Source organism: Lathyrus oleraceus, chromosome 6 (genome assembly GCF_024323335.1).
Source record: "Lathyrus oleraceus cultivar Zhongwan6 chromosome 6, CAAS_Psat_ZW6_1.0, whole genome shotgun sequence".
Lineage (NCBI taxonomy): Eukaryota > Viridiplantae > Streptophyta > Magnoliopsida > Fabales > Fabaceae > Lathyrus > Lathyrus oleraceus.
The window spans coordinates 285104943-285131030 of record NC_066584.1 but is presented as its reverse complement, the minus strand read 5'-3'; the positions used below and the strand labels follow the sequence as shown (position 1 = coordinate 285131030).

Sequence of the window (26088 nt, the reverse complement as noted above, 5' to 3'; positions counted from 1 at the left end):
TGTTACTATCCTCAAGTTCTTGGGCCTTTCCCTTACGTTCCTCTTTCAAATTCTGATTTTCCAAGATAACTCGGTTCATCTGAATTCGTAATTCAGTATTCTCCATTTCGAGCTCCTTAACCTTAGTAACGAGTTTCTCCATGTCCTCAGGGAGTATGGGCTTGGGGGCTCAGGAGTTTTAGGAAAAGCTGGAACCTTTAGGATAAATGGCAACTGGATTTCCTCAACTCTTTCTTTCACCCATTGAGTGTAAGGTTCTTTGGAGATAATGTTTCTTTTTCCAAACTCTTTACCCTTTCTTACAACCTTTAACCAAGCCTTTCGTACTGCTCTCACATCAGGATTGCTTGCTTGGATGTCAGAGAGCACAAATGGTTGTAAGTCCTTTGCGTCAGGAGGACCAACCATGGAGTAACCGTGTTGCATTCGAGATAGCATAGGGTTATAATTGATGCAACCCTTGGTACCCAACAACGGTACATTAGGAAATTCCCCACAACTGACTATAATATCTGGGGTTTCCCATTCTCGGATATACCATCTGATGGAACTTGCGGTGAGAGAAGCTAATTTTTGAGGAGACTTAAGTTCTTTTGCCACAAAAGGACCTTCTTCGGGAATGTGTTGCATGAACCAAGTGTAAAGCAAAGGAGCGCAACACAACAAAGTTCCACCCCTCTTTTCGTGTCGAGTGTGAATGGCATAGTAAATGTCAGCTAAGAGAAATGGTACTGGATTGCCAGAGAGAAAGACTTCTATGGCTACTTGATCCCAAAAATTTTCAACATTTGGGAAGAGCACAATCCCATGGATCAATAAAGCCAACACAACATAGAATGCATTCCAATTTCCACTTTTCTTGAACTTTAGAGCTAAATCCTCCAAAAACATCGCGGCAAAACCTTTACAACCCCCTTTTTCAACCCAATTGCCTCGAGCAGTCGGGACATTGATACTTAGGGCTGAAGCTATGTTCTTTGGGCCCATATCTTCTTCGAGCTTTGGAAATGGATTAAAATCTTTCAACTTGAGACCCACGATTCTCTCAACTTCTTCCAAAGTAGGAGCTAGCTGGAAATCAACGTATGTGAAACAATGCAGAGGTGGATCATAATATTGTGCCAGAGAGCCGATAATTCCATAGTCAACTTTCTTATTTAGAAGGCTCAAAATTTTCCCCTAGTTTTTTCCGAACTCATCACGTTTGCTGAGAGTCAAATCAGAGATCAAACCCTTCAGACTGTCCAACTTAGGTTCCTTGTACTTAAGCGTGAAAGTGTGTCTCATTGAAGTTGTCATTTTCAAGTTCTCCATTCCTGAAATAAATAAGAGACAACTAAAGAGCTTGCTTTTTATGATGTTGATGTAATGTATGAATGTGATGCATTTTTTTTGTATAGGTTCAATAAGCTTAAGGCATGGATAAGTCTGATTACTTTATATAGAACATGGTTCTCACCAGGTATGATTTAAGGTTTTTTGAAAAAGTTCCTAGAGTCATGGATCCATTAGACTGTTTGCTACCTGCGGCAACTTACTTGCCGGGCATCAACTCCATCTAAAGAATCTACTCTAAGTGAGGTTCTCGCATCGATCCAACGAGAAATACATCTCGCAGACCCACACTACGCAACCATCTTTCCTAGTTGGGCAAAGAACTAAGGTTCTACAAATGGTTCTCAGAGTCATGGATCCTAAAGAAAATATTGAAGCTTACGACAACTTACTTGCCGAGCGACAACATCCTCTCAAGAATCTACTCTAAGTAAGGTTCTCGTACCGACCCAACGAGAAATACATCTCGCGGACCCGCACTACTCAACCTCGTCCTATCTTATGTTTTTACTCGAGACTCGGGTAAAAAGTCTTTCCCACAAGGTTTGCAATCAGAGTATCCAAGTACCAAACCATAATCGAACCAATACAACAGATTCATATCAATATGACAATAGAGATAGTAAAAACAATAAAGAAAAGCCACATAGGTAAACAAACAAAGGCACACAAACGACCTAACTAGGCTTGACTCACTTAGGGATTTGAAGTTCCCCAGTGGAGTCGCCATCTGTCGCACCTCGAAAAATGGGGATGCGACTTTAAGCGAGGTGCAATCGTACGCTCGTAATGATGGACTGAACAGAGTCGCCACCGAACTTTATTTATTCCCAAAAATGGGAAAGGGAAAATATCGATAAAACCCCTAAAAGAAAGGATAAGATATGGTCATCGCAACCAATATCAGGGTTCGGGAGTCGATTACGCAAGGGGAAAGTATTAGCACCCCTCACGTCCGTTGTACTCAACGGGAACCATTAGGTTAGTTGTGTGCGTTAGTGTTAGTTGAAATATTAGGCTTTTCGAATTATTAGGTGGGAAAGAAAGAAAGGATGAGAAGAGAATGTTTTTTTGGTTTTTGACGAAGGACTAAACCTAAGTTTTTTTTAGTAGGCCTGACAAGATTTAAAAATCCTGCTCCTACGTATCTCAAAAGAGAAATCAAGGCTTACGTAGTTCTGGGTAGAAAAATGTTTGTTTGTTGGTCGATTTTAGCGAAAGCTATAGTGCATTAATCGACAAAAACATTATTTTACCCAAAACAGATGAGGAGTAGACGCATACCACACATCGAACGGATTTATAAATCTACATTCGGAAAAGCGTCATTTATCTCTACTCAACAATCGTGGCCGAAACATTGTTTTGCATCACCTTAAGACAATATATCTTTCATTTATAAAAAGGTTTTTGATTAATCGCACGGCGGCGAGAAAAGAGTTTGATTGGTTGGATGTATTTTGAGTGATGGCGAGAACTTGGATGAGCGAGATATACATCTCGAATCCTAGCCTCAGGAGTGCACGGTATACACCATGTTCCATTTCCATCTTTATTGGCAAAAGTGTTTAATAGAGATTAAGTATTTTTAGGTTTGATTGAGAAAGGGTTTGAAGAAACCACATTGACAATTTTAGACGATGGCGAGAGTTAAGATTGGCGAGGCATCCGCCTCGAATCTTAATCTCAGGAGTGCACGGTATACACCATGTTCCATTTCCATCTTTATTGAAAGAGGTTAAGATAGGAATTAAGTATTTTGGAGTTTGAAAGACGAGTACTTATGACTTGCAAGCTCTTACAGCTTGGGTCTAGTACTCGGGACTACGTCTGGACATTCCACCCAGGCAGTCTGTTTCTTTCCAATATTGTTAAGAAAATGATTCGGATATGTACGAATGTTTTGGAGGGAAGACGAATATTTATGGCTTGCAAGCTCTTACAGCTTGAGCCTAATATTCGGGATTATAACTGGATATTCCCTCCAGGATAATCTTTTTCTTCACGCTTTATTTAGAAAACGATTTGAATATTAGAGTGTGGAAGGGAAGACGAATATTTATGGCTTGCAAGCTCTTACAGCTTGAGCCTAATATTCGGGATTATAACTAGATATTCCCTCCAGGATAATCTTTTTCTTCATATTTTATTTAGAAGACGATTTGAATATTAGAGTGTAGAAGGGAAGACGAATATTTATGGCTTGCAAGCTGTTACAACTTGAGCCTAATATTCGGGATTATAACTGGATATTCCCTCCAGGATAATCTTTTTCTTCACATTTTATTTAGAAGATGATTTGTGAAATGATCTTGAAATGATTCACATTATTTTTGGAATGTATTTTGAAGTTGAGGAAAGTTGAAATTGATTTTGAAATCGAATGAAATTTGAGTATGGTTATTTACACGTATAAAAGTATGGATATGGGTACTAATAACCTAACTAAATTAGTTAACACACAAAAATGGACTAATCGAATAAAATAGTATCGGAAATTCAACCATTAATTAAATCTGAAAGGAAAACATTTAAAGATACAAACAACTAAATATTGATTAAATTAAATTGATAAAATTTAAAATAAAATAAATAGTAAAAGTTATATACAAAATTAAACAAAATGGTAAGCATAACAAATAGAGACATAAAGATTTGCTATCCACAAGTATCAAACCCACTCCACTAAAGGCAATGAAAGTAGTCTCTCTCCACTAGGCCATTCATGATTATTTGCTATCTTAATGCTAATTCGGATAAGTAAGCTAGAATAGATTAAAATTAAAATTAAAAATAAAAACTAAGATAAAATAGTCTATTGGACTACCAATTAAAAGTGAAAAAAAAACAAGAAATTAAACCCAGCCGCCTGGCTGTTGGGTTCTAGAGGCTAATGGATTGGGAATAACAAAAAGCAAATCATTACTATACACCATTTAATAAAAAGCAGAGGAATACTAAACGTATTCATTAAATTTTTTATGGTTTAAAGCATTTTTTTCATTTAAATAAAAAGGATAAAATAAGAAGATGTGAAGTACAGTAACGAAAAAAACCTCTTGTCGTCCTCACTTGCGTTCTCTCTCTTCTCAATCGCCGTTCCCAATCGCTCCCGCGTCCTCTCAATCTCACTTCTCTCAAAATCGCTCTCAACCTTCGCTCTCAACCTCACGCCTCTATCCGTCCCTCAATCGCTCCTACCAAACCTCAACCTCTCGTCGCCTCTCGATATCTCACACCCAAACGCGAAAAAACCAGAGATTTAAAAAGAAGATCCAATACGAAAGCTCACCTTTGGCGGTGATTCGGTGGTGGTGGCGAGCTTACAACTGTCTTTCTTCGCTAAGTTTCAGGGTATTCAGCCGTCGATTGAAATTAGGGTTTCGTGGTCTTGTTCGCCTCTTCTCCCCCCAAAAAACCTCCCTCACGCTCAAACGCTCGCTCCCTTTTATATTCACTACCTAGGGTTTCAGATTGGTATACAGAGATTCAAAAAAAGAAACTTCCTGGAAGTGCTTTTAGGTGCTCAGTTTTTGATTGCTCTCTTTGATGCTTGGACTTGGAAAAGGTAATCTGAGCCTATGCTTTCTCTTTGAATTTTGTCTCCATTCCATTTTGGGATTTTTGAACTTTTAACTGCCTTGCTAATTACTTGGTTTTACTGCAGTGAATTTCCCTTGCAAAATGAATTCTCTGGTTTCAGTGTAGCTGCTGATAGAATTTTGGTGACAGGTACGAGTTCTAAATGGAATATGGCTCAATTGGATAGTCCGTTGGTGCAACTCTTGGCTATGCACAAGCGGTACCCGAGAAGCGACTGATTACTTTCATTGTTAATGGAAACTTCCAAGCTTGTCTTGCCTAATCACTTAAAGAATGGTTTCAATCAAAATGTAACATGGTCTTGAATTTTCTTGTTATGCCTTGCAGGTAACATCATAGGATGTATCGACAATGTTCTGTCCGAATGCTGTTAGATGCTTGAACAACTTGTCTCCTATTGCGTTGGAATTCAAATCCGTTGAATACATTTTTAGCGTCATAGCAGGTACTTTGAAATAACCCGGTATATGCCGAGAATCTTTGCCTCATGTTGGACTTCCTGTTCCTATGGATTCGGAAAGGTATTTGAAGTATTCAGGACCGAATTGAATGATCCAAGTTCTGTTTATGAGAGAGTTGGGTCAGTTATATGTTGATTGCAGATTTTTGAAAGTGAAGTCCTCTTTTTGTTTTTTCTCTTTTTATGTGCAGATTGCTTGACTTGGACGGTAATGCAGGCTGGACTGTTGAAGATGTTCCTTGTAGTAATAGAGTTGCTTTTGCCGTCAATTTTTTTCTGCAGGTTCACAATCATATTCGCGGGCGACTCAGTTGAAAGAGACAATGATATGCTAACCGTCTTACTGCTTCTCTCAAGTGTGTGAGGTTACTGTCATGGTTTGCTTTTGTATATGTCATTCTTCCTAGCAGTTGAAACACTTCATGCATTTGTACAAGATGAATCAGAACACAAGCATTACTTGAATGTTTCTGTTGGAGAATTGTCATCCAAGGCGCAACGGAATTTAAAATTTCTCCATTTAGTGATCCTTACGAATGGGCATGATCAGTGATAGAATCGTTACCTCTTGTGGCGATTCAAACCTTTGGTGCAGATCTCTGATAATGATCAAAACCTTTGATACAGATCCACGGGGCGATCACGAACGTTGAACAATGACAACGTCTCTACTCAGTCCACACGAACGGATTCCTTCAATCGCAGTGCTAGCTGTTATGAATGAAGGCTTTGAGTGAGAGAAAGAGGGAAACAAAATTCCAAGTCTCTACTTGAATTTCAGTCTGAGTGGAGTGGAGTGACAATGCTTCTACCCAAGGGGTTCTATTTATAGAACCACTTGTGTGGGTTTCAAGCTAAAAAGCCCACTTAAGTGTATTTTGCCCATATCTCATAATATGCCAAAATCACTTAAGTATTTGGTACCTTACCATATTTCGTTTCCACTTAAGTGCACCGTACCTTACGGTGTTCCTTAGTTACTCTATTTCTCATCAATCCGTCCTTTGTGTGTGACCCTATAGGTTTTCGCGGCGTTGGCAATTATATTAAATCACGCATTTAACATAATAAACAGTGAGCGGTATCTAGCAACACATCACTGCTACCCAAGTCACGAAAATGTCATGTGATCTGACAAAACCTCTTGTGATAATAATTATGTGTATAATTACCCCTTTGCCCTTATGTCTATATTGAACACAAGGTATAGACCGTGTCACCCTTGTCCAGTTCAATATTGGGCCCACAGACATTTATCCTGTTACGCAGGATTGGCAAATTCCATCTAGGACACTCATGTCCCTCAGCATGCTTTGTGGAGTACCCATCAACTGTCTTTATGGTTATCCAGTTACGGACAATGTTGGATCAGCAATAAAGCACTCGACTCTACATCTAGGATCCATAGTGGTTTCAGGTCGAAGAGTGGTATACACTATTATCACCATAAGAATAACTTATGACACTTTGCATAACTTTCTATATAGTATTCTCATAGCGGGTCAATCCGGTATAAATATTACTCCTAATATTCATACCTATGTTTAAGACTTGATAACTCTTTATCCATGATCCATGAGATGTGATCATCAGTCTACAAACATAATAGTCTTAATGCTTTAATGTTATCCCACTTCACATTAAAGCTCGACTACGGATACTTTAAGAATAGTGCCCTTATGTTTAATGTGTTCTCATGATTAAGTCACACTTAATACATTAAACGGACTATCTATTCTAGGGACTTTATTAATCAACCATAATAAACAAAATGCCTTTAAATAATTCGATACAAGTACCAAAAGTATTGGCCTTTAGGGCTAACACCAACAGTTTCTGCAGCGACCAATTTATTTGTGAATCTCATTGGCGTGTGGTTCTTTAGAAACTATGCTCGGATAAATCTTGCTTATTGAAATGCAGAAGATATGAATTGCCACTCTGTTTTTTCTGCACGTTCTTACAGATTCCATTCGCAGTGCAGGTTTGATATTGGCATCCTGGTTATTGTCCATCGGGGTTGAGAATGCAGAAGTGTTGTGTTTGGGGCTCGTTTCTGTTGCAGTTTTTACTCTAGTTTTGCCTCTCTTTAGGGCCACTGGTGGTATCTTGCTCCAAATGGCACCTCCCAGCATCCCAACTACTGCTTTTAGAAAATGCTTGAGACAGATTTCTGCTCGAGAAGACGTATTGGAAGTATCCCAGGCCCGTTTTTGGGAATTGGTGCCCGGTCGTGTGATTGGTTCACTGTCGATGCAGGTAAAGAAAGGAGAGGATGATCGACAAATTCTAGAATTTGTGCATCGTCTATACCATGATTTTGGTGTGCAAGACCTCACGGTGCAAATTGATTATGCTTGATGATTAGGTTATCTCAACACAGTTTCATCTTTTTATAATTATTATCAAGAGTTGTATGCACATTTGAATGTTAAATGGACATGAAAATGTATGTATGAAAATGAGTTTGGAAATGTTTGAAAGTCAAATATTATTGAATGTTATGAAATGAGTGTATGTACTATTTTGATTTGAAATGAGCTATGGATGGAAAATGGATCATGTTTGTGAGATTATGCTTTGTTATTTTTGACATGGTTATTGTAAAGTAATTGGATTGTTAATGCATGAAATGATTATTTGGACATTTGAATGGTGTAATGAATGTTTGAATTTGGTTAGTGTAAAATGTAGAATGAATTGGAAGTGAAATTGTAACTTGGTTTGAAATTATTCATGGAATTTGGTTTGAATGAAATGAATTTGTGGTTATAGAAATGGATATGGATTTTTTTTGAAATAATCTAAAACTCATCTAAATGTCAATTTAAAATCAAAAAACCAATAAAACCAATTAAAATCAAATTAGTCTATAATTTGTTAAAATTACTTTGATATCAATTCTAACATTTATTTGAAAATAAAAATCAATTAGAGTTTGAATCATTAGTAAAAAAAAACAATTAAGATTAACTTGAAATTTGGAATTAGATTTACTTTGAAATTAAATTGAAATTGGAAATTAAAAAAAAAAGTCAAATAACTAAAATCCATTTTGTAATCAAAAGAAGCACCATGATCAAAAAGCTTAGATAATAACCAATGTTTATCAAAAAAATATGGATTTGGGAATGGACGGTTGCCTTTGGTCATGAATGTACGCAAATGAACTTTAGGCCACGTGCCAAATAAAAAATGAAAAAATGAAAAAAATTCAGGACCAAAATCGGGGTATGACATTCTTAATAATAAAAATAAGTGTCCAAGATTATGATTCTTTCCCCCCGACTTAGCTCATACAAGTTGCGGTATTGGTTATAACGAGAATTTTATCTTTCGTAGAAAGTACCAAAATCAGTGGTAATGCCTATTTTCGTCGACGCATTAGCGAACTCTAAACTCATAATCCTTCTACTTTTACAACATGATTCGTAAGTTTAATGATCCTTTATAAAATAAAAGTAATTTCTCAATTAGCCTAGAAATGCTTTCACAATCTTAAAACCTTCAAAGTTATATATCGTTTGTACCCTTTCGGTGCATAAATGATATCTCTGTTTCTTACTTTCATTGTGAACATTTTTCTTTTTAAAACAAAATTTTTTAAAAAAACTATTCTCGTTACAATTGATACTTATGCAACTTGCATGAGGCGTGTCGATACAACACTCATCATGTCTTGGTCTCTAAACTAAATTACCCAGACACGTCGTTTAATATAGAATTAATGGAATAATAGCATGCATAATACTAACAATAGGAGAAATAAAACCTGAATGAAAAGTAAAAATGACTTGAATTGAAAATGCTTCAATAGAGTTTTTGAATACAACAATAGTAAAGCTTTAACAAAATTCCAAAAGGCAGAAAATGATAACAATAATACAAAAGCTGAAAAATAGTACTGAGTGATGTCTTTTCCTCTTGCTATACTAGTTATTTAAGGCCTAAAACACATAATTATAACCTTAATCTTAAGTAAATATCCTTCATGAGATTTTACAAATGAAACATAGTAGATGTAGTCAGAAAAATAATAAGAAACAACTACATAAAAAGAGAATTTAAGGCTCATGATGAGTCATTTTGACCATTAATGGCATTTACGGTCAGACCGTAATGCTCTCAAGTGTGATGTATGGAGGCAACTGAAAGGTGGGATGGAGGGTGCCTATTATGGCCAGGTCGTAATGGGCTCTGATTTTTGTACTAGAGAACCTTCCTTTCATCCTTGGATGCATGTTTTGTCCTCTTTGATATTGTTTATCCTCGATTGGTCTTTGTTTCTCAAAACTCAGAGAAAGTGAAACAACACAAGCAAAAATGAACTAAAACTAAGTTTAAACTATGATTATTCAAGCATAAAACACACAAGGAATTAGCCTAAAAAGTCACTGACCAGTTTATATAAAATACTCTTTCTATTTATTCTGGCAAAACAAGGATTTTCTCAAAATCGATCCCTCTTTCACTTGAAAAAGTAGAGATAGTAGTAGATAGAGACATACATTTTACTAATTGACCTTTAAAATTCTTATTTTCAGGTTTAAAAGTTGGATAACTATTACAATATATCTTTACTACCTTTTCATCTAAAGTATCAGAAATATTAAACTGATCACTAATGAGAGATGCATGTTCTTCCTTTAAAGAATCTAAAGACCTATTAATATCATTAATCTCTTTTTCAATTTTTGAAATAAGTTTTCTTTGGAGATAAATTTTCTTAAAAACACCTAACGCGTCTGCATGCATTTTACTAAACGCTTTCGACAAGTGTTTATAAGAAAGTATAAATTCAGAATCAAAATTATATACCTCCGAGTCTTTAATTTTCTTGTGATCCATTAAGCACAAATTTGCACATTCATCATTTGAGCTAGAACTGAAAGATGATGAAGAACTCTCATATTCTTCTTCCCAAGTGATATAGGCCATACAATATTTGGAACAATTGTCCTTCGTCTTAGAGGAATCTTTGTCCTTTTTCTTATTGCGCTTGTTGAGACTCAGACATGTTTTTTTGGCAATAACCTAACTTTCCGCATTCAAAATATGTGAATTTTTTTCCTTTGTCTTATGTTCTTTCTTGTGGATGTGGCTTCTTGAAGTTGATCAAATTTTTGTCGAAATGTTTGAGCTTGTATTTCTTCATATATTGATTGTAACACTTGACGAATAACTTCATCTCTTGTTATTTGGAAGAGTCATTGTTAGAACTATCACTAATATCCTTTACTTTCTTTGTCTTTGACGAAGAAGCTTTCACGAAAATATCTCGCTTCTCTTCTTTGACCTTATATTTCATTTTCGAGCCTACTTCTCTTGCAGTGAACCATTTCAGTTCATTCTCATGTTCCTTCAGCTTTCCAAACTGTTTTGTGGTATCTAAATTATTATGATCATTTGACTCTTTGATGGTTGTAACCTTTGGTTTGCCTTCCTTGTTCATAGACCTTAAAATTTTGTTAGCACAATCTTTGTAAGAAAAATAGTTTCTCAAATTTTCCAACTTGTTGATTAAATGGAGAAAACGAGTCTGCATGGATTTTATGGTTTCGCCGGGTTTTATACGGAAAAGTTCAAACTCCCCTGTCAATGTATTAATCCTAGAATCCTTAATTTCTTTAGTTCTCTTGTAATGGATATAAATCATGAAAATTGGAAAATAATTCTTGAGCTCCCGGAGTCTGATTCAAGTCAAATGAAGAGTGTGATTCAAATTACGCTAGCAGAATCTCAATTTTACAAAATTTCAAAAGATTTTTGAGATTCCACTATAGTCATGACTTGAACCATTCTCAAACATAGTTCTTGATTCAAAACCACAATATATTGAGCAATTTGTCAAACACTTGGTGTGCATTGTTCACCAAGCGGAATTTCTCAATGTGTTGATAATGGTGGAATCTAATTGCAATTGTTAAATTGCAATTCTCTTCACAAAAACAATTTGAAAAACAATCTAACACTTAGAAATTTTCTGCAATTAACTATTGCATACTTAATTTAAAATAATACCAAATGTAAAGTAGAGATAAAGAGAGAAAGAGAGAGAGGCACACAATTTGTTTAGACAATTCCCCAATCGACCTCGCTATGGGTATGTCTACCCCTAATTCCAAATAGGAATTGAGATAGTTTCTATAACCTTTTGCAAAATGTTATACAAGATAAGAAAGAGCCATGCAAACCCTCAAATTCAGTATTTGATGTTGGTTATATCTTCTTCTCTTCCCTTGATCTTAAGCAAGATCAAGTAACCCAAGAATTTTGATTGATCCTCTGGTTACTACTACTCCCTTGATAGACGCCGCCGTTCTTCAAGGCATTCACTCGGCTGAATTCAATCACAAAACTCTTATCAAAAACCCCAAAATCTATCCCGATCTTGGAGGGAAAACCCCAATTGGTTTTATTAATAAAACCCCCAAATTTTCTCAACCCAATTAAGATTTACAAACCCTAACTTGGACATTATCACTCTCAATCTAGATCACTCAACAAGAATTATCATGTGTAAATGTTGAATGAATGTTATGAAGAAGAATGAATGAAGAACAATCTTTGTATCTTTCAGGTTTCAAAGCTTTGAAATGAGATGCATGAATGTATTTATATGTGTGTGAGAAAGAAGAAATGTAACCGAAAATTCGTGCAAAGAATAACAAACTTTTTTTAGCAAAAAAAAGCTATGAGTCGACTCATAAAATCCATGCGTCGATGCCTGAAGAAAATAGAGAAAATGATTTGTGAAAGCACGACTTATGCATCGACTCATAGAAGAAAAATTTATTCTATGCATCAACCTATAACATGGGTGAGTCGACTCATACTATCTAGAGAGTTTTCTTTTGAAAATTGAGTCTTCATGCACCGATTTGTAGCAACTATGACTCAATACATGTCGAGTGAAAAGTTTTCATGCATCAACTCGTAGAAACTATGAGTTGATGCATGCTGAGTAAAAAAAATCATGGATCGACCTGTAGAAACTATGAGTTGATGCATGCTGGGTGAAAATAATTTCCCACATTATTTATGCAGTTTGAGTTGACCTGTAACATCTATGAGTTGATGTATAAAATTCATTTTGACACAAAACCTTTTCTTTTACTTAGTAAATGATTCTAAACAAATAAGAAATGATTCTAGGATAATTATAAACTTCTAGTCGTGAAAATGCACACCCAAATTAAAAGGATACCGTCCAAGGTACATAAATACTAAGTGCCCTAGTTTTGACATTAATCAAAACATACTACTAGAAGAGAAATGAACTCATAACAACTAGATTCTTTTCAAAATAACTTATTAAGGAATACTAGAAGCTTCAGCCTCAACAAACTTTAACCCAACAATAACTTCAGCAACCTGGACCTCAATAGTATCTAGAACATCTCTATCAACAAAAACTTCTTCTAACAAAGCATCAGAAGCTATAAGATACTTTTTTGCATGTTCCAATAGAGCAGAGACAAATAGTTGTGCACCTCTAAAAACATGTTTTACAACACTCTTATGAGCAGTATAATCAACAATCTTCTTCCTTTTCACTAAGGAAACCCAACATCTTCTTCTTCCTCTTCCTCTTCAATATCATCAGAAACAACCATCTTCCTCAATTTCTTCTTCCTTAAAGGTGAATCAGTAGAGACAGAAGAAGAAGATTCCTTCTAAGTAGTTCTTCAACTTCTAGTCTTATAGGGCATTAACTCAGTGGATGCAATGACTTCTTCAATCTCTTTCTCAATCACATTCTTTTTCTTAGAAGGCTTCTGAACTTCCCACTGAGTATCTAAAACAACATACTTTCTCTTGTTATAGAATTTGAATACTTAATCAGGTTTATCAAGTAAGTCTTTGTATCTCAGAACCATACCTTCCTTGAAATCCAGTTGAATGTATAACTCGATTACATCAGGATTGTCTATATTGGTAATGACAGGATAATCCTCAAGAAATAAGGATTAGTACATTTAACTGAGAGAGGCACTTTAGAAACAACCATTTCACTTTTCTTCAGAAGCTTCATGTTGTCAAGAACAGAAGCAGACAAAATGTTCCCATGGATCTCCACCAATTCCTCATTATTATGCAAAGTTCTAAGGGCATCAATTAGAGAACCCTGATAACATAGTTCAAACAACAGTCTATCATAAGGCATATTCTTCTTATGGTGCTTTGTGCTATCCTTGATAGACTCACAAATATGATTGAAGATATAGGCATTGAGATTGATCTTATCTTCATTCTTTAGGTAGAAAATGAAGTGCTTGTGATCCCATGAGATTTGGTCAGTACTCCATTTTCTAGGGATTAGACAACCAATAAGAATTTTGAGCAATAACTTAAAATATTTCTTCATGGTCTTGACCTTTCCAAAGTCATAAGAACACAAATCTCCAGAGCGTTCAAACAAACATCTTTTGATGGCTTCAGCTTCAGGATTGTTTTCTTTTGTATTCAAAATAAACCTTCTAGAGTTTGGTACCTTTAAAATATTAGGAATCGTCTTCTGAAGGATGATTAATTCAATACCCATCACTGTTGGTCTAATTTTTACTTCTTTAAACCCACTTCTTTTCTACTCTTTCCTTTCAAAGAATTGTTATTCTCTATCAATAGACCCATTTCCATAGATGCAAAATATTCATAAAAAACTTCATCCTTAACCCATAAACCTCTTACAAGATGAGGATAAGTTGGTCCACTCAGCATATCAAAGAATGAAGATCACTCTTGAAATTTAAAGAGCTCTAAAGGTCATACGCATTCTGATTGAAGGAGTTGAAGTCAATAATTTGTTCCACCAGAAGCTTTAGATCATTCTGATTGATATCCATGGTCTTTGGTTTGATAGTCAGAATCTTTCCAGATTCGACAAGCATGTGTGCATAATGAGAAATTTTTGAGGATGTCATTGTAGAAGGAGTTTTAGGGTTTCCTTTTTAGAAATGGGGTGTTTATCATAAGAGGTTTGGGGGGAAAAGTGTGGGAAGTGAGAGATAGATAATGTGTGCGTCTGATCAGTAAAGTGACTTTGAGTGTAAAATAATTTTAATAAAAAATAGAATACACGGACAAGCAGGAAAGAATCATAGTAACATAGATAAAACAACAAGATCTGAGGAGTTTTTACCCAACAACTAAAATCCACGTGTCATAAGACATTTCAGATTTATGACACATAAGAGGACAGGTGCCAGAGGCAAAAAGAACATGTATGTCCACTTGTGTGCATATTAGAGGCATTTAACCTTATTGTGAGTTTTAGAGGTTAAGATTCTTTAAAGGCTACTAGACATCAGAAGTTGGTTTTGAGCTTCTGATCATAGTAGCTTCTGAATATCATCAGACTCTTATACTCCAGTCAGATGTAAGCACATATCTTTAAAAGATAAAGATGCAAGATTCCTTGCCATTCTGATAGAAGTAGAATTACCATAGTGAAGTTTAATTCTTCTTTCATAGATAGGAAGCTCTTCTAACAGAGATAACAAATAGGATTAGAAATTGTTGCATAAAAACATATAGATAGTAATACCTTTCTTTGTGCAACTTTTAATCTACAATTAGATAGTTCTTGAGGAACAACATTGTTCCAACAATACTTTTCAGAAATTTATCAAGAGTCTTATTAGATTCCAAATTAGTTGAATGAACTTCAGAGATGTATCAAGAGTCTGAACCACCGACACTTTAGGACAACCTCGGACTTCCCAGTACCAATAATCTTGCCTTACTGGTTTCTTCAAGATTCCACATTTTCTTCCTCCTTCAGAGTTAGGATTTGGGATATAGGCCTTTTTCTTGTTAAAAGTTATAAGCAACCATTGTCTTGGAATAAAAACTATTACTTTGCTCTTTCCCTTTAGTATATCTGTAGCAAAAACAATCTCACTTTTTCGTACCCATACTCATATGGGTCCTTTGAGGTTAGTTTTACAGGGTTTTCTCTTGCTTTGAGCCTTAGACTTGTAGTAGGTTCTATAATCATTCAGACTTTTTGTTTATATAAATTTTGTCTTGGATATGTCTTGACCTTGACTTCTGAACCTCTTAGAACCTTTGTTTCAACAACATTGATTTCTGATTTATTCATAACTTCTGACTTGAGAGCCTCAAGTTCTAGTTTTATTAGAACTTTTTACCTTTGAGTTAGAGGTTCTGATTTCTTCAGAACTTATGAGTCATCAATCACAGGTTCTGATTGGTTCAGAACTTTACCATTAACAGCAGCAGACACAAAGTAAACAATCAACCCTTTTTGAGAAGTGCTTGAAAAAGAAGGATATGATGGTTTCACCAAGATTTAAGTCCTTGGATTATAAGTTTTTTTAATGAAAACCAAGACATTCTCATTTTCTCTTACTTACACCATAGATCATGGATGCAAGTTTGGTTTTGTTGAAGCCAAATATGATAAATTCTTGAAGAGTTGATTCATACTTATCAAGAGGTTTATCATACATATATTTTATTAAAGCAATTTGATCTCTTTCAAGTTTTTCAATCTTGTCTTTAGATAACTTTAGTTCATATCTTATAAGACCATATTGCTTATTTATGATGATCATATGCCTGGATTTTGGCAGGCATCTTTCCATAAGATCTTGACACAAAGTAATTAAATAATATTTAAAGAGTTTATAAAATACCTCTTCCGTGTCCTCTGAATTTGAGTTAGAACCAGCTTCTGATTCTGAATCTGAGAATGTTGAAGCAACCAAAGCTAGGTTGGCTTCCTCTTTACTTTGTCATCTTCTTTTTCGTCATCAAGTTCATCACATGTTTCCATGAGACTTTTCTTGAACTTAATTCTGAAGTTATTTATCTGGAATGTTTCCTTATTGGCTTTGTCCTTCTGCAGATCTAGACAGTCAACAATGAAATGATCAAACTTCTGACAGTTGAAATAACCTTTCTGATCATCCTTGTTTTCTTTGGAGCTTGTTCCTTTGAAACCATATTTTCTTCCAGAGAACCTATTCTTTTTCTTGGCAAGATACTTAAATCTTTTATGATGAATGCCATTTCATCATCATCATAATCTTCACCAGAAGCTTCATCATGAGTGACTTCTTTTTGCTCCTAATACTTAGAAGGTTTGTTAGACCTCCCCATAGATTTCAAAGCCATAGACTTTGATTTCTTAATTGGTTCTTCATCTCCATTGAGTTCTAACTCATGACTTTGGAGATTACTTATCCGACTTTCAATACTGATTTTCTTCATGTCTTTTGCTTCCTGAATAGCTGTCACCTTTGGTATATACCTGACAGAAAGACTCCTAAGAATCTTCTTGACATGATTAGAGGTGGTGTAACTTTTATTCAGAATCTGAAGCCTAGACATAAGTATTTGAAACCTTGAAAACATGGTTTCAATACTCTCATCATTTTCCATTTTGAACATTTCATATTGTTAAACCAACTAATTAGCTTAGCTTCTTTGACTTGTTGATTCCCTTCATAAGTGGCACATAAAAATTCAAAGATGGTTTGTGCAGTAGACTTATCAATAATATTTATATACTTTGAGTGAGGTAGAGAATCCACCAAAATATCCCTCACTCTATGATGCTTTATATAAACCTTTTTCTGAGCAGGCGTGAGATTTTATCTATTAGTTACCATACCTACTCCATCAACTTCAAAGACGATTCCATCTTCAAGGACATCCGACAAATCATCATCAAGGCCTATGATATGGCTGTACATTTTGATTTTACACCAATTAAACTCAGTGGAGTTACCACTGAACGTTGGTGGTTTAACAATATAAGATGTAGTTTGTGAAGGTAGAGAAAAACAAGAAAGGGGGGTTTGAATTTTCATAGGAATTAAAAGATTTTTGCAACAACACACATACAAAATAAATAATAACAACACAAACGATTTATCTTGGTTCGCTTGAAATTCAAAGTTACTCCAGTCCACCCGACCAATGTGATTTCACCTTCAACAAGGACTTAATCCACTAATCTCAACATATTACAAAGTTCGTCTAAGAGTTCAACAACCTCTTAGCCCTCTCAAGTCTACAGATCTAAACAAGTCACTTGAGGAATCAAAAGCAATTACAAGAATTACAAATTGTTTCGCTAGATGCTTATAGATAAGCAGTATAGACACAATTTAAGAACAGTGAAAGATAACCATACAATATTGAGCAACAACTCTTGTATGGAAACTATTTCTTACAACAATAATGGTGAATAAGTAATATTGTATGCAATGAGTTGTTCTTCGTAAGAGTGGTGAGAAAGTCCTATGACAATGTTGTGTAATCAAAGTTGTCTAAGAGGCCCTTATATAGCACTTGAGATAACACCGTTATGGGGAAATTAATAAAGATTTTGTGCCAGCTCTAGGAGATAAATGTAGTAAATTTCTTGTCATTTCCATAGCATACTCAGAGCGTAATCAAATGTTTCCTTAAAAGGATTGTACTACAGTTTGAATGCTTCCAGCTTAAGTTTCTGACCAGGTGACATCTGATGGCGTGTTTCTAAGCATGTGTCAGAGTGAGGTGAGCATGATCAGAGTCTTCAGAGTTAGAGTCTTCAGATATCTCTTACAACGTCTTTAGATAGAGTTCTTAGAATCAGATCATCAAAGCTTGAACTTCAGAGTCAGATTCTTCAGGTGATTGCTCCTCAGATGCATTCTGTTTAGAGTCAGATGTGATTTTTTCTGGGCTGGGTCAGCGCTTTTGGACTAACTCAGATGCCAAATATTTGTTTCTTAATAATTAGAAGGTGACTTATCAGAGTCATTTTAACTTAGAATCATGCACACTTAAGAAAACTGTTAGGCTACTAAATTGTTTCACTCTTTGTTATCATCAAAACTTAGACATATATTCCAGAATCAAAATCTTGCTCTAACAGTTTGATCATGATTATTATTACCACGAGGAGTAGCACTATCAGGACTAGTTATTTCATGACCACCAGGCATGATGAATGGTGTATTTTTTTCAAGATCTTTTTTGCACCACTGTTAAGTGTTATAGTATAGACCATTCTCCGTGTCAACTGAAGGTGAGAAAAATAGACAAGAATGAGGGGTTTGAATTGTGTATTTAATTTCTTTTTCTCTTCTGATGAAAAGCTACAGAATCTGAACAAGTTCAGAGTCTGATATCAGAATGTTAATGGCACCGGAATAAGTAGAGTTCATAAGTAAGTAGTAAATTAACACACAAAGTTTATTCTGGTTCTTCTCCTAAACTGAGAGTAGTCCAGTCCCCTTGTCCAACAAGAGATTTTCACTATAATCAAACTGATTACAACTTTGCTCAAGAAAACTAGTAAGAGACTTTCACTGCTCAATCACACTAGAAAGAGACTTTCGCTCAAGAAATCCTACAAGAGGCTTATGCTCAAGCACACATTCAAGAGGCTTCATCGCTCAAGCACACAGGGAAGAGACTTCACTATTTAAGCAACCTTGCAAGAGACTTCCTATACTTTAAACAAATAGTTTAGTAGAAATGATTACAACTATACTTTAATGTTCAATAAGAAGTATAAAAGTGTTACAACTGTTGGTGTAAGCCCTAGAGGCCAATACTTTTGGTACTTATATTGAATTATTTATTAATAATAAAAGGTTTTTTCTTTATTTCGTTTGTTTAATAAAGTCCCTAGAATAGCTAGTCCGTTTAATGTATCAAGTGTGACTTGATCATGAGATCACATTAAACATAAGGACAATATTCTTAAAGTATCCGTAGTCGAGCTTTATTGTGAAGTGGGATAACATTAAAGTATTAAGACTATTATGTATATAGACTGATGATCACATCTCATGGATCATGGATAAGGAGTTATCAAGTCTTAAACATAGGTATGAATGTTAAGAGTAATATTTATACTGGATTGACCCGCTATGAGAATACTATATAGAAAGTTATGCAAAGTGTCATAAGTTATTCTCATGGTGATAATGGTGTATACCACCCTTCGACCTGAAACCACTATGGACCCTAGATGTAGAGGCGAGTGCTTTCTTGCTGATCAAACATTGTCCGTAACTGGATAACCATAAAGACAGTTGATGGGTACTCCACGAAGCATGCTAAGGGACATGAGTGACCTAGATGGAATTTGCATATCCTGCGTAACAGGATAAATGTCTATGGGCCCAATATTGAACTGGACAAGGATGACACGGTCTATGCCTTGTGTTCAATATAGACATAAGGGCAAAAGGGTACTTATACACATAAGTATTATCACAAAAGGATTTGTTAGATCACATGACATTTTCGTGTCTTGGGTAGCAGTGATGTGTTGCTAGATACCGCTCACTGTTTATTATGTTAAATACGTGATTTAATATAATTGCCAATGCCGCGAAAACCTACAGGGTCACACACAAAGGACAGATTGATGAGAGATAAAGTGACTAAGGAACACCGTAAGGTACGATGCACTTAAGGGAATTGTAGAACATCGTAAGGTACGGTGTACTTAAGTAGAATACGAAATATGGTAAGGTACCACGTGCTTAAGTGATTTTGGGCATATTATAAGATATGAGCCACATACACTTAAGTGAGCTTTTTAGCTTGAAGCCCACACAAGTGGTTCTATAAATAGAACTCTTGTGCTGAAGCATTAATTGCGGTTGCATTTTCATTCTCTCTCTCTCTCTCACTCACTCACTCACTCAAATCCTTCATTCATAGTAGCTAGCACTGAGATTGAAGGAATCCGTTCGTGTGGACTGAGTAGAGGCGTTGTCGTCGTTCAACGTTCGTGATCGCTCCGTAGATCTGCATCAAAGGTTTCAATCGTCACAAGAGGTAACTATTCTATCACTGATCATGCCCATTCGTAAGGATCTCTAAAAGAGAAAATTTTAATTTCCGCTGCATTTTGGATCGCCCTTCTCCTTCAACAACAACCACAATGTTTCTTAACATTTATATTTTAAAGATATACAAAGATAAGAAATCTTAAGAGCTTGTACAATAAACAAATAAAACCTTAACTTAAATTTTGTACTTTATGCGTTATGTTAGATTGTTTGATAATTGTTAACCTTCTTTCAAATCTTCAACTCCCTTTTATAGAGGCAAAAAGAGAGTCGTTGGAAAGTTGTTTGCATATGTGATCTTTGAAATGCAACAACTCTAAGAGAGAGACCTTGGAAGATGAATCCTGTTAAGATCTTCAAACAATGTGTAATAAAATAGTCCGCTACTTCTTTATCATATTAGGTATAAACCAGACGAGGGGGCAGACTAGAGAAGTCACATCAACTTTTCTTGAGCCTTGCACTAGGAGACTCTAGTTGACTTTTTCCATAAGTCTAGTGTTGATAAGATAAGTCTGCTATGGTGAAGAGTACGGATCAGAGGCTGAGCTCCTTTAGCTAAGGTCTTTAAAGTCTGAGTTGTCACTAGAGGCAGGCATACCATAATCAGAAGTTGTTCCTTCAGAAGTTGATCTATACGTTCAGAGTCAACAAATTCGGATCCTTCAGAATCTAAGACATTCAGCTTGTCAACATATGCTTTTAACAAGGTCAATTTAGAGTTGAATTCTAAACTTGTGTTCCTGCACACTTGAACAAATGTTAGTATACCCAATTATTCTTTAAGTATTTTGTTATCATCAAAATCCAAGGAATATCAACAATTTTGTTTCAATATTCTCCTCATTTTTGATGATGACAAACAAATGTATTTAAGAACAATGGTTGGTCAGTTTAACTAATTTGACAACATCAGAGTCTGAGGTTTGTAAGCTCCCCATAAGTCTAATAGTTCAAATATTGAGTTTTGTAAGCCCCTAACTCTTATCCAAGTTAATTTAAACTTATCTTTATAGCAAGAAAATAATATCCAGAATTAAACATAAATGGATTCTGATGAGGACGAGGATTTAGGTAAATAAAAAGATTTCAAAATACTTTTATCATATATATATATATATATATTTTAAATCTTTGTCTTAGGACAAGGGAGTTGTTGCTGCTGAATTTTTATCAAATCACCTTAGACCTCTTCATTTGTGGTCTATATAATAAAAATATCTCTTGTTTACCTATATTTTGAAGTTTCACAAAAATAGTATGACCTGAGTCAATCTATTTGAAACCAAATTATTGCAGGAAGAGTTGAATATTTACGCAATAATATTAATATTAGGGGACATGTGGCTCAACTTGTAAATTTATTTTGATGAAGAGTACAATTTCACACAACTACATTTTGGAGTGGAAAAAATTAAACAAAGACCAATTCTTCTCCCTTTTGACAAATTCCCCAGCCAAAGAACCAAAAGAGAGACATGAAATGAAATAAAACAACATCATCAACAACAACAGAACAACCTCAGAAAATGGCATCATTAGTCACCAACTTCTCTGGTTTTGTCCTATTCTTTCCCATTGGCATTCATCGCTTACTCTCTTCTTCCTCTTTCTATCTTCAAAATCCATCTCACTTCCGATCTAAGCTCTGGTATTTCTCCGACCCAAAATGGAAAAATCTTGATCTCTATCTTCTTCTCATAGCTTTACCTTTAGCATCTTTCTCCGAATTTTTTCTCTTTCTCTCGTTTTCTCACCACCCCACTTACAGATTCTCATTCTTCCAGCAATCATTCGCTGTTTTAGCTTTCTGGGTCTTGATCATATTGATCATTTTGATTGAATATGTTAACTCATTCTCTGTTACTGAAAGTTTTGTTTTTCTTTTTGGTGGTGTTGTTTTTCTGATGGAGTATTCTGTAATGGATAAAGGGATTTCTGGTGTTGCTGGTGTTGTATATGGATTGTTAGGTGGATTGACTCTTGTATGTGCTTTTACATGCTTCTATCTGGCAGTTAAGCCAACTGCTTTTTTTGCTGAGTTTTTGTTGTCTTCTGGATTGGTTTTCAAGGGGACTTGGTTGTTGCAAATTGGGTTTTCTTTGTATACAAATACTTTTGGGTTAAAAGGGTGTCAAAAGATTTCGATTATGAGTTTGACACCTCAGATGGAGAATGTGGATATTCTGTGTGATCTTGATGAGGATAGTTTGAGAGGTGCTGCTATGATGGAGCTGTTGTTCATTTTGCATGCTATTGTGGTGTTAATTTTGGGGTTTGGATTGTTTGGAGTGTTGGCGAGTAAGAGGAATTTGAGATGCGGCGAGGTGAAGGGACCGTTGCTGTCTGAGCTTGAATCCACAAGTGGGAGGATGTGTGATCTCGAGATGGGGTGAAGTGAAATAGGAATGAGTTTGTTTTTATGATAACATTGAAGGAAAGGTTGCAAATTGCAATGTGAAGAATCATTAGTGTTTTTTGAAATTTCAGGTTAGGAGGTTCTTACCGACTTTTCTCTGGTTTGTTGTTTACTCGATTTTGTAGCAATGTTTCATCATGTCAAGATGTTTTGAACAATATATATGTTTACTTACAATCAGTGAAAGTTATAGCATTTGGAGAAAACTTACAGAATCAGAAATTGTCTAGAGATATGAATGTACTCTCTTTTTGTTACAATCCAGTAGTTTAAAATCGGATAAAGTTTATAACTATACATCACACTCTATCAAATAGTGCACTGAGCATCTTCTCGCGTAGTTGGAGTCCATGTATTGCATAAGAAGTAATAAATGCGAAAATATCTACTCCAGTTTTGTATATTTTGTGGAAGAAAATTTCGGGAACCTCAACCAACGTTGACGAAATCGTGTAAATCCATGAATTTTAAGTCGGAAATGAAATCTCTTGATTTTTCTTCCCAATGTGCGCCATCTTTGTTTCATGGTGTGTTTCGATGATCTTACTAGTTTTGTTGTATACCTAAATCCTGCATGTTGAATAGAAATCGTAAATAAACAAGTTTTATTATCTGTTTCCTTAATTTGTAAGTTTTGTTATCAGTACTTAAATGTGTTTAGCAGAAAGCAGACCTTGACGTTGTTTTACTTGTTTGGCTTGTTCGTTTTCTTCTGAGTTTGTTCCGTGCAGAACCTGCGAGTAAGATGAAAGGATTAGCATTTATCAAACATGTTTTAGCTATTTATAGTGATTGCCTATAAAATTTCAATGCTGCTTTTACAGAAATATATGTTCAAACAATCAACTTATGGTTCAATTCAGGTGCTTGTGTACCTGAACCAAATTTTCCATACGTTTCCTCATCCTTCTGTGAATGAAACCTTTCGTGCTCTGCAGAACAGATGTTAGTCAAAGATATCTTAAATTTTCAACTGGAAATAGTCGTTATGAAACAATATTTTATCGTCATCGTTACCTTTACATGGTTTCTAACATAGGTATTAAAGTTTAATAGATTCCAGACAGTTTTGTCTAGCCTCTTGCCTTCAACATGCCGAGAAGAGATATCTATAAAAAACCAAAGATCAAAACTATGATAGTGTAATCAATTTATGGCTTGTAGGGAAGTAGTTCTTTTATTGTTGGAAGAAAATAGTATACCGAAAGAGAAAAACCCTCCATTGGTACTCAAATCCTCGAAAGCTTCTCCTCTCAACTCTGGTGGAGGAATGGCTGACCAGGTGCAAGGGGGTGTCTTTGTCCATTTATCTGAGTTTCCAACATCCATAAGCTCCTGTCGTAGATAGTTAAAACGATTGAGTTGAAAGCACGCCGAGTTTAAAATAAATTACTTGCTTTTTATTAAGCTGCAAACCTGAAAGAAAGTTGTTGCAATAACGATGTCTGATTTTTCTCTGAAACGAATCGGGAATACTGCTATGATTCTCTGTGGCTGTATGAGGCATGAATTATACGACCTTAGTGTTCTTAGCTTTCTTCTATGGCATTCTTCATGAAAAGTTCGAAGATTTGGTTACGTAAGAATTACCTGCCTGATGACAAAGAAGGGTTCTCTCGGATGATAAACTAGTTTGATGGGTTTGTACATTCCCGGAGACGCATCATCAGAATTCACATTCCACAATATTTCTTTCAGCTGTGAACTCAGAATAACCGATTGAACCGAGGAAATATCCCCAATGACCTTGACATAGTCTGCGACAAGAATCATGCAGAATGCCAGACCGGTTAAAATCTAAGTTAAGAATGTGAAAATCATACATTAGCGAATAAATTACGGGAAACAAACCTTTATTTCTTGGAATCTGATATAGGTTAAGCTTCAAAGTAAGCTGAAATCCGTCTCTAGCAGGTTCTTCGATCTCCACTACATTAGGACAAATTCCCTTTACCATTTCGATGGTGTATGGTGAAAGATTATTTGGCAGGATTCCATGGCAAAGTGGAGGTATTGATATTGATAAGTAGGCTAGTAGAGGATTAGAGGCTTGAGACTGTAAAGTAACAGAGAAATAATCAATTCTTATTGGAAATTCGATTTTATTGATTTTGTCGAACTCGTCGACAATTCAAACATATGCAGTTAGTGAGTTTCACCTGAATATGGTATTCGATCGATCCAAATTCGTATAAGTGATGATCAATCTCAATGGACTTGTCAGCACTGTAAAGTGATGAATAAGCACTTCAACATCATTTTCTAAATGAGCATTAACCATTGAAGATTATGTAATATAAATTTTCTTACAGATACAGCTTGAGCAGTATTTGTTTGAGAGCAGGAGATACTCTATCCATGCATGCCATTCTGATAAACCTATGAATCTTCTTTCTCTTCTCAAATTGTTTGAATGCATAGTTGATTTTTATAATGTGAACTGTATATAAAAAATCTGAGAATATTTCAACTTTTATTTGATGATGAAGTTTTTGAGTGAAATGTAATCATAATCATGTTTGGTAACCTTTGAAGCAAATAGCCACCCTCTTCCACTCAACGTTAAATCCTTTTCATTTCTTTGTCACTTTCCCTTCTATTTCACTCCATATTTATTTTTGACATTCATATATATATATATATATATATATATATATATATATATATATATATATATATATATATATATATATATATATATATTGATGAGATAAACACTAGTAGATAAAGCAAAATCTCAATAAGTGAGAGGCAGGGAAGCTTGACTGAAGAAAGTGAGACCTGTGTCCACTACGTGTTTATGTTTTCTTTCTATCACACCATTTTGATTATGTGTATAAGGGCAAATGACTATGTAGAATAACTAACTCAGACATATATTTGTTGAAGGGTATAAATTCCCCACCTCAGCCAGACATAAAAAGCTTTAATAGGCAAACCATATTGTAATTCAACCTCGGTCTTAAATTGTTTGAAGGTAGATAAGGCATCAAACTTGTTTTTAAGAAAGTAAATCTAGGTGAATTTAGTGTAAGCATCAACAAAAGACATATAGTTCTTGAAGCCTAAGGTAGATGCATTAGGGGAAGGTCCCTATAGGTCACCATAAATTAATTCCAATGGCTTGGAGTGTGTGGTGTGTGATGGTGAGGATGAAATATTATGACACTTTCCCATACAGTAAGCTGAGCAAAATGAAACACAATCTTTATTATTGAATGAAATGTTACAATTATGTAATACAAGTTTGAGGGCATGCATATTGGGGTGTCCTAACCTGAGATGCCACATAGTTGTAGGACTAGCTCTAACAAAGGTAGAATTAACACTAGGAAACACTGAATTAGAACAAACAGTACTAGTAGTAGCCTTGGGACTAAAGCTTGGCAGGTTGATAGAGGGAAACTCATATAACCCATTAGTTCCAATGGCACCATCAA

At 35.3% G+C, this 26088-nt stretch overlaps 2 protein-coding genes and 1 pseudogene across 2 annotated transcripts; 2 read left to right on the top strand and 1 right to left on the bottom strand.

The window, feature by feature from the left end:
* The first annotated feature begins 1448 nt into the window (after window positions 1-1448).
* On the top strand, window positions 1449-7817 carry LOC127095204 (metal tolerance protein C2-like; annotated as a pseudogene).
* Window positions 7818-21758: 13941 nt separating this feature from the next.
* On the top strand, window positions 21759-22625 carry LOC127095203 (uncharacterized). Its single transcript, XM_051033923.1, has one exon. The coding sequence runs from the start codon at window positions 21759-21761 to the stop codon at window positions 22623-22625; it is 867 nt and encodes a 288-aa protein (XP_050889880.1).
* Window positions 22626-22814: 189 nt separating this feature from the next.
* LOC127091647 (actin-related protein 2/3 complex subunit 2B) lies at window positions 22815-25080 on the bottom strand. The gene is made up of 10 exons (XM_051030336.1): window positions 24959-25080; window positions 24808-24874; window positions 24500-24704; window positions 24239-24405; window positions 24065-24142; window positions 23851-23983; window positions 23666-23757; window positions 23524-23580; window positions 23322-23382; window positions 22815-23218 (listed from the first exon to the last, which is right to left on the bottom strand). Exons 1-10 carry the CDS (start codon window positions 25015-25017, stop codon window positions 23034-23036), a joined length of 1104 nt encoding a protein of 367 aa, XP_050886293.1. The 5' UTR covers window positions 25018-25080; the 3' UTR covers window positions 22815-23033.
* Between the last annotated feature and the right edge of the window lie 1008 nt (window positions 25081-26088).